Consider the following 9,940-nt stretch of genomic DNA (forward strand, 5'->3'; position numbering starts at 1 on the left):
TAGGATTGCCTTTAAAATCGGGTCAAACATTTCGGCGAACCTTCCACAAGCTTCCCACAATAAGTTTGGTCAATTTTGGCCCATTCCTCCTGACAGAGCTGGTGTAACTGAGTCAGGTTTGTAGGCCTCCTGGCTCGCACACACTTTTTCAGTTCTGCGGACAAATTTTCTATGGGATTGAGGTCAGGGCTTTGTGATGGCCACTCCAATACCTTGACTTTGTTGTCCTTAAGCCATTTTGCAACAACTTTGGAAGTATGCTTGGGGTCATTGTCCATTTGGAAGACCCATTTGAGACCAAGTTTTAACTTCCTGACTGATGTCTTGAGATGTTGCTTCAATATATCCAAATAATTTTCCCTCCTCATGATGCCATCTATTTTGTGAAGTGCACCAGTCCCTCCTGCAGCAAAGCACCCCCACAACATGATGCTGCCACCCCCGTGCTTCACGGTTGGGATGGTGATCTTCGGCATGCAAGCGTCCCCCTTTTTCCTCCAAACACAACGATGGTCATTATGGCCAAACAGTTCTATTTTTGTTTCATCAGACCAGACCATTTCTCCAAAAAGTACGATCTTTGTCCCCATGTGCAGTTGCAAACCATAGTCTGGCTTTTTTATGGCGGTTTTGGAGCAGTGGCTTCTTCCTTGCTGAGCGGCCTTTCAGGTTATATTGATATAGGACTCGTTTTACTGTGAATATAGATACTTTTGTACCTGTTTCCTCCAGCATCTTCACAAGATCCTTTGCTGTTGTTCTGGGATTGATTTGCACTTTTCGCACCGAAGTACGTTCATCTCTAGGAGACAGAACGCATCTCCTTCCTGAGCGGTTAGACGGCTGCATGGTCCCATGGTGTTTATACTTGCGTAGTATTGTTTGTACAGATGAACGTGGTACCTTCAGGTGTTTGGAAATTGCTCCCAAGGATGAACCAGACTTGTGGAGGTCTACCATTTTTTTCCCTCAGGTCTTGGCTGATTTCTTTTGATTTTCCCATGATGTCAAGCAAAGAGGCACTGAGTTTGAAGGTAGGCCTTGAAATACATCCACAGGTACACCTCCAATTAGCTTCTAAAGCCATGACATTTTCTGGAATTTTCCAAGCTGTTTAAAGGCACAGTCAACTTAGTGTATGTAAACTTCTGACCCACTGGAACTGTGAAACAGTTCATTATAAGTGAAATAATCTGTCTGTAAACAATTGTTGGAAAAATTACTTCTGTCATACACAAAGTAGATGTCCTAACCGACTTGCCAAAACTATAGTTTGTTAACAAGAAATTTGTAGAGTGGTTGAAAAACGAGTTTTAATGACTCCAACCTAAGTGTATGTAAACTTCCGACTTCAACTGTAAGAGAGCTATAGGGGAGATATAGGGAAGATATAAGGGATATATAGGAGCAATATTGGCGATATAGAAGAGATATAGGGGATATATAAGAGAGATATAGGGGATATATAGGGGAGCAATAGGGGAGAGATATAAGCAATATATAGAAGAGCTACAGGCAATATAGTGGAGATATAAGCAAGATACAGCGAAGATATAGGCGAAATAGAGGAGATATATAAGAGATATAGCGGAGATATAGAGGATATATAAGTGAGATATAGGAGAGATATAGTAGAGATATAGGGGATATATAAAGGAGATATAGGAGACCGATAGGGAGATAGGTGATATATGCGAGATATAGGGGAGATATAAGCAACATATAGGGGCGATATAGTCAATATAGGGGAGATATTGGCGATATAGGGAGATATAGGAAAGATAAATGGAGATAAATGGAGATAGGAGAGATACAGGGCGTTCTATTGAAGCTATGGGGAGTTCTTCAGTCCAGGTTTTTCTTCTACTTATTTATTTTATTGAATATTTTTTCTTATTTCTCTTTTTCTTATTGTTGTTGCACTGTTGAGAGAGAGCCTGCAAGTAAGCATTTTATTGTACTGTGTACCCTACTTTATCCTGTCCCTATGGTAAATACGTTTTGATGCGATATGGATGTGTGAGTGGCGTCTTACCCTCTGTTTTGGTCTCTGTGGGGTCAGGCCTCTTGACAGTGAGGTCCAGCGGAGATTCCTGGTCGGCCATGAGAAGCTTGCTGAGGACAGGGTTCTGTGCAGAGGCAGCAGCACCGGTACCACTACAGTTACTACCGGCACCGTTCCCACTGTCCGGGGCGAAGGCAGAGGCTGAGGCGGGGCTGAGGCCCGGTCCCGGGGTGGGGGACGGGGGGCTGGACGCCCACGGCAGGGTGAGGGGGGCCGGGGCTGGAGAGGCCGCTCTCGGCAGGAGGCGGCTTTGGTCCTTGATGCCGTTGGGCTGGGGGTGATGGGGGGTGTCCTGAGAATAGCTGTTTTTTGAGGTATATTCGGCAGCGAACTGACGGATCATTCGCTGCATTATCTCACGAGCCACTAGAGGGATGTGGGGGTCCGAGAAGCTTGGGAGGTCTGCTAGAGACAAACAAACACACAACATTAGACACCTATTAGAACTTTCTTCATCTGTTGATGAAGAAAGTTCCAACGACTGGCTAAAGATCCGGCAGCACTACAACTAGCAACATTAAAGCTGCAATATGTCACTTTTTGGGGGACCGGACCAAATTCACATAGAAATGTCAGTTATGAACCTGTCATTCTCACTGAAAGCCAGTCTCAGAAGTTGTAGATATGTTCTATGTGCACTATTTCTGTGCTTCCCATTCTTTAATTTTGTTTTTGCATATTTTACTTTCAGTTTTGTACACCAGCTTCAAACAGCTGAAAATACAATATTTATGGTTATTGAAAATATATTTCACAGCGGTTTAGACCGTACAGCAATTTTCTACGCTATAGATGACTTTTTATGTCACAAACTGAAATTAGGCGAAATATTCTAATTTTAGCAACCAGGAAATATTACTGGTTATGTGAAGAAATATACCTTTCTGTAATACTACAGACAGACTGTTAGAATGTGGACATAGATGTATACCTACAAGACATGTTTATTACCTCTCTGTAATACTACAGACAGACTGTTAGAATGTGGACATAGATGTATACGTACAGGACATGTTGTTTAATACCTCTCTGTAATACTACAGACAGACTGTTAGCTAGGCTTTGTCGCAAATGGCACCCTATTCCCTATGTAGTGCACTACTTTCGACCAGAACCCCATTGGCCCCTATAGTAGTGCACTACATAGGGAATATGGTGCCATTTGGGACGCAGTTCTAGTCTACCCTATAGCCCCCAACTTTCAGCCGCAAAACAACAAAGTGATTTAGCAGACAAGCTTTCTGGAAAAAACATTTCCTTTTGGGCCGAGGAATTGTGCCCTGTGTCCGAAGGGGAAGCTTGCTGCAAACAATACCTACGTCCTGGAACACTATCCCAATACACTGCACTCCTTTTAACCAGGGCCCTATGCAATCTGGTCAAAAGTAGTGCACTATGTAGGGAATAGGGTTCCGTTTGGACCCATAACATAAAGCTGGGAACATATAGACATTATAAAAACATTTAGCTAAAGGAACATGACTGGGAAGGTAGAAACCACACCCTCAGACACACATCTAGGAGCTAAGGACCCAAAAGAAACGAGTGGGCCCAAAATGTTTTGGCTTTGTGTGTGTGTGTCTGTTTATATACTGTGCATAGTGTTGAGTTGATTCCAATGCTTCCCATAGTCGGCTGGATGTCCTTTGGACCATTCTTTATACACACAGGAAACTGTTGAGCGTGAAAAACCCAGCAGCGTTGCAGTTCTTAACACTCAAACCGGTGTGCCTGGCACCTACTACCATGCCCTGTTCAAAGGCACTTAAATATTGTGTCTTGTCCATTCACCCTCTGAATGACACACATACACAATCCATGTCTCAATTGTATCAAGGCTTAAAAATCCTTCTTTAACCTGTCTCCTCCCCTTCATTTATACTGAAGTGGATTTAACAAGTGACATCAGTAAGGGATCAAAGCTTTCACATGGATTCACCTGGTCAGTCTATGTCATGGAAATAATGTTTTGTACACTCAGTGTACAGCAGTTTTAGGCCAACTGAGAGCTGAGGGCTGGGTGTGGTGTGTGAACCCAGATTGATTATACACTCTGTGTACAGCAGCTTTAGGCCAGCTGAGAGCTGAGAGCTGAGGGCTGGGTGTGGAGTGTGAACCCAGATTGATTATACACTCTGTATACAGCAGCTTTAGGCCAGCTGAGAGCTGAGGGCTGAGAGCTGGGTGTGGAGTGTGAACCCAGATTGATTATACACTCTGTATACAGCAGCTTTAGGCCAGCTGAGAGCTGAGGGCTGAGAGCTGGGTGTGGTGTGTGAACCCAGATTGATTATACACTCCGTGTATAGCAGCTTTAGGCCAGCTGAGAGCTGAGAGCTGGGTGTGGTGTGTGAACCCAGATTGATTATATACTCTGTGTACAGCAGCTTTAGGCCAGCTGAGAGCTGGGTGTGGTGTGTGAACCCAGATTGATTATACACTCTGTGTACAGCAGCTTTAGGCCAGCTGAGAGCTGAGAGCTGGGTGTGGTGTGTGAACCCAGATTGATTATATACTCTGTGTACAGCAGCTTTAGGCCAGCGTAGAGCTGAGGGCTGAGAGCTGGGTGTGGTGTGTGAACCCAGATTGATTATACACTCTGTGTACAGCAGCTTTAGGCCAGCTGAGAGCTGAGAGCTGGGTGTGGTGTGTGAACCCAGATTGATTATACACTCTGTATACAGCAGCTTTAGGCCAGCTGAGAGCTGAGAGCTGAGGGCTGAGAGCTGGGTGTGGTGTGTGAACCCAGATTGATTATACACTCTGTGTACAGCAGCTTTAGGCCAGCTGAGAGCTGAGGGCTGAGAGCTGGGTGTGGAGTGTGAACCCAGATTGATTATACACTCTGTATACAGCAGCTTTAGGCCAGCTGAGAGCTGAGAGCTGAGGGCTGAGAGCTGGGTGTGGTGTGTGAACCCAGATTGATTATACACTCTGTGTACAGCAGCTTTAGGCCAGCATAGAGCTGAGGGCTGAGAGCTGAGAGCTGGGTGTGGTGTGTGAACCCAGATTGATTATACACTCTGTGTACAGCAGCTTTAGGCCAGCTGAGAGCTGAGAGCTGAGGGCTGGGTGTGGTGTGTGAACCCAGATTGATTATACACTCTGTGCTTTAGGCCAGCTGAGAGCTGAGAGCTGAGGGCTGGGTGTGGTGTGTGAACCCAGATTGATTGGGCAGACACATTGATTGGATCAGCATCTGACTGAGTGACCTAATCCTCTCCAAAACAACCATGTATCTCAAAGGGCACCCTGCTCACTAGTGCACTGCTTTTCACCCCAAAAAAGTAGTGCACTACATTATATAGTGTAGGGAATAGGGGGCCATTTTGGATGCAACCAGTCACACAGTGCACCTCTCTCTTCTCTAGGAGAGTATATAACCATAACAATATATGGTCAGTTAAGTGACACATTTTATTTTAAACTTCAGTTTTTTTAGGACACGTTTTTTTTATTTAACCTTTATTTAACTAGGCAAGTCACTTAAGAACAAATTCTTATTTACAATGGCGGCCTACCCCGGCCAAACCCGGACGATGCTGGGCCAATTGTGTGCCGCCCTATGGGACTCCCAATCACAGCCTGTTGTGATACAGCCTGGAATAGAACCAGGGTGTCTGTAGTGACGCCTCAAGTATTGAGATGCAGTGCCTTAGACCGCTGCGCCACTTGGGAGCCCAAATGTGGGAATCAAACCCACAACTTTGGTGTTTAGAAGTTCCATACCTTGGTGTCTTTATAATGCCCCTCCCTTATGGTTCTATGTTCTAGACTCCCTTATGGTTCTAGGTTCTAAAATCCCTTATGGTTCTAGACTCCCTTATTGTTTTAGTTTCTAAACTCTCTCATGGTTCTATGTTCTAGACTCCGTTATGGTTCTATGTTCTAGACTCCGTTATGGTTCTATAGGTTCTAGACTCACCCTTTCTGTAGAAGACAGCATTGAGGAACTCTTCGGCTTGCTTCTCCAGGCGGTTGATTTTGGACGTGTCCTGTTTCAAGTCCTCTGACTCTGATAAGACCTGGGGGGTGATGCCAACCAAGTGTTCCTGAGAGGGACACAGAACACAAGAGGAAAAGGGTTTAGGATTTTAGAAAACAGTACATGAATGTATAACCAAGCGTTCCTCAGAGGGACACAGACAAAGCAGACACACAGTTTTAATGAAGTTTTCCTGGACCAAACCCAGAGGAAAACCTTAAAAAGTATTTTAAGTCCGTTTTTTTTTTTTTACTAAGCAGAAAAATAATAATATGACAATAGGTGGTGAGATAACGTTGTGGTGGAAGCTTTAAAAAGACCGGGTGACAAAATATAAGTGATTAAGAAAGTGTTTGTGTGGTACTATGGACTTGCAGTCATTGTGTTTATAAAACAAACAGATGAATGATCTGGGGGTGGTGGGAGGAATGGGCGTGACACTCTGACTGTCTCTCCTCTTTCTCCTCTTAGAATCCAGTGATGTGAAAACTGACAAAACCAAAACAGGCTCAAACAGTTTCTTTTTAAAGCGGCATACCTTCACAGTTAATATGAATGAGGCATTCTCTCTTCCCTCCCCTCCCTCTCCATCCCTCTCTCGCTCCCTCTCCCTCGTCTCTCTCTCCCTCCCCTCGGAAGACACATTTCAGTTGAATGCATTCAGTTGTTCAAGTGACTAGGTATCCCCCTTTCCCTTTCCTTCTCCCTCTGCCTACCTACTCCCCCTCTCTCTCCCACTCCCTCGCTCTCCCTCTGCCTACCTCCTCCCCCTCTCTCTCCCACTCCCTCGCTCTCCCTCTGCCTACCTACTCCCCCTCTCTCTCCCACTCCCTCGCTCTCCCTCTGCCTACCTCCTCCCCCTCTCTCTCCCACTCCCTCGCTCTCCCTCTGCCTACCTACTCCCCCTCTCTCTCCCACTCCCTCGCTCTCCCTCTGCCTACCTCCTCCCCCTCTCTCTCCCACTCCCTCGCTCTCCCTCTGCCTACCTCCTCCCCCTCTCTCTCCCACCCCCTCAAGCCTACCTCCTCCCCCTCTCTCTCCCACTCCCTCGCTCTCCCACTCCCTCAAGCCTACCTCCTCCCCCCTCTCTCCCACTCCCTCTCTCTCCCCCTCCCTCAAGCCTACCTCCTCCCTCTTTCTCTGTTGGGAGTTTGCATAGCTGCAGATCAATGAATCAATTGTTTCCGTCCTCTGCAGGTCCTCTGGCATTTCATGCAATTAAACGCACACAGTGAAATATGAAGAGTATGCCCCAAATGGCACCCTATTCCCTACATCGTGCACTACTTTTGACCAGAGCGCTACTGGGCCGTGTTCAGACGTAGTGCACAATAAAGAGAATAGGGTGCCATTTGGGACGCAGGGCAAGCCCAACCCACCCAGCCCGACCCGGGCATGGTAAGGCCAGAGACAAGCAGAGGAAGGAGGGCAGATATGTTCTAGGTAATATGTTTTATGGACCATGGAGCGTATTCACAAAGTGTCTCAGAAGTAGGAGTGCTGAATCTGATTTATATAATCCTATTCATTACAATCTGATCATAGTAGTAGTAGTAGTAGTAGTAGTAATCTATGTTATATATGTTTATAATAATAATAATAATAATAATAATAATAATTTGGTTGGTGCTTATATTTGTTCTTTTTCACACAAGTGTACAAGTGTGTATTAAATTGTAGGTGCCAGATGGCCGACCTTCAGGGTTGAAGAGGTCAAGATGAAAAAGGAGAAAAGGAGTGGTTGGTTGGCGTGGCAACAGAAGGGGGGGGCTCTTTGTGAGGCCTTCTGTTTCATCCTTCGTTCCTCCATTAAAGGGGCAATCTGGGATTGGTATATCAAAAGTGGCGCGGTGTCCACTTATTTATCGTTTGAATCCCAGATTGCCCCTTTAAAGACAAAGCAAAAATGGAGGACGAGTGGCGCCCCGAACGACGTGCCGACGAGCCATCAATTCACAAGGTCAAAGGGAACGAGGGGTGACTGAAAGAGCAAAAAATAATAATACATTCCCGAGAGGCAAAAAATTCTAGCGCCATTTTAGGATGATTAGACATGGCTGAATGAGTGAGACGACCAGGGATTGACCTCTACTTAAAGGGTGTGTGTGTGTGTGTGTGTGTGTGTGTGTGTGTGTGTGTGTGTTATTGTCGATGAGGCGATGGAAAGATGAAAAGATGCAGACTGGCTTTTGTTCCTGGAGCTAATCAGCTAGCTGTAATACAGTGTGTGGGGTTTAGCTAATCAGCTAGCTGTAATACAGTGTGTGGGGTTTAGCTAATCAGCTAGCTGTAATACAGTGTGTGGGGTTTAGCTAATCAGCTAGCTGTAATGCAGTGTGGGGGGGTTAGCTAATCAGCTAGCTGTAATACAGTGTGTGGGGTTAGCTAATCAGCTAGCTGTAATACAGTGTGTGGGGTTTAGCTAATCAGCTAGCTGTAATACAGTGTGTGGGGTTTAGCTAATCAGCTAGCTGTAATACAGTGTGTGGGGTTTAGCTATCAGCTAGCTGTAATACAGTGTGTGGGGTTTAGCTAATCAGCTAGCTGTAATACAGTGTGTGGGGGTTTAGCTAATCAGCTAGCTGTAATACAGTGTGTGGGGTTTAGCTAATCAGCTAGCTGTAATACAGTGTGTGGGGTTTAGCTAATCAGCTAGCTGTAATACAGTGTGTGGGGTTTAGCTAATCAGCTAGCTGTAATGCAGTGTGTGGGGTTTAGCTAATCAGCTAGCTGTAATGCAGTGTGTAGGATTTAGCTATTGTCTCGATATATGTGTGTGTGTGTGTGTGTGTGTGTGTGTGTGTGTGTGTGTGTGTGTGTGTGTGTGTGTGTGTGTGTGTGTGTGTGTGAGCCACAGCAACTTTAATAACATCAATTACCTTGACTTTCTCTCTTCTTAAGCAGCAAAAGAGACAATTTACATCAAACGACCAATCCAACAGTCCCTCGGGCTCGCAATCTGTGGGAAGAACACGCGCACACACACACACACACACACACGTCAGAGAGGTTGTGGTAATAATGACAGGCCGCTGTGTGTGAGCTTAGACAAACCACAGCACAACTAACCATTTCATGCATTTCACAATAAAACCCTTCAGAATATGAAAAGCAATGAAAATAGCAACAGTTTGTTTTGAATGATGGCTGAGTTCCTTTTGATACATAAAAACTGTAAACCAAGACATCAACTGTCCGGACACACACTCAACCAGAAGATTACCCCCAATCAGTGTGTGTGTGTGTGTGTGTGTGTATGAGTGTGTGTGACATCTCTGTGTCTCCAAGTGACAAGGCCTGGTGACTCTCTCTCTCTCGAACACGGTATGAGCTTCCTTTGTTATAACTGACTCTTCAGGGAACACGACTTGTGTCACAGTCCTAGTCGGAGGAGAGCGGAGGGGACGTTGGGCCTGGGCGTCTGGCGGTGGCCTTGGATACGTGACTATTGTGTTGGTGACAGATGTGGAACCGGGCACCTCGACATAGTGTAGTCATTAACCTCCAGTCCCCTGCTGCACTAAACCCTACCGCTTCATATGCAGAGGAGAGTGTGTGTCTGCGTGTGTCTGATGTGTGTGTGTGCGCGTGTGTGGCAGAGAGAGAGAGGAGGGATGCCCAACAAACTCACCTTTTGGTGGACAGAGAGGGGGGGAGGGGGGATAAGAGAGACAGGGGGGTAAGAGACAGAGGGGGATAAGAGAGAGAGAGAGAGAGAGAGAGAGAGAGAGAGAGAGAGAGAGAGAGAGAGAGAGAGAGAGGATAAAGAGAGAGAGGGGGATAAGAGAGAGAGAGAGAGAAGAGGGGATAAAAGAGAGAGAGAGAGAGGGGGATAAGGAGAAGAGAGAGAGAGAGAGAGGGGGGATAAGAGAGAGAGAGAGAGAGAGAGG

General features: G+C 45.9%; 1 protein-coding gene across 2 annotated transcripts in view; it reads right to left on the reverse strand.

Annotated features, from left to right (window-relative positions):
* Positions 1–9,940, reverse strand: part of lcor (ligand dependent nuclear receptor corepressor) — a 72,304-nt gene that overhangs the window by 19,984 nt on the left and 42,380 nt on the right. Inside the window, exons 3-5 of one of the 2 annotated variants that reach the window (XM_029738791.1) lie at positions 8,930–9,009; positions 5,991–6,117; positions 2,036–2,467 (exon numbers count right to left, since the gene is read on the reverse strand). In XM_029738791.1, coding sequence (XP_029594651.1) covers positions 2,036–2,467; positions 5,991–6,117; positions 8,930–9,009 — 639 coding nt within the window. Of the gene's footprint in view, positions 1–2,035; positions 2,471–5,990; positions 6,118–8,929; positions 9,010–9,940 lie in introns of both variants that reach the window. The other variant, XM_029738790.1, reaches the window with a different exon arrangement.

This window comes from Salmo trutta, chromosome 38 (genome assembly GCF_901001165.1).
Source record: "Salmo trutta chromosome 38, fSalTru1.1, whole genome shotgun sequence".
NCBI classification, from domain to species: Eukaryota; Metazoa; Chordata; class Actinopteri; order Salmoniformes; family Salmonidae; genus Salmo; species Salmo trutta.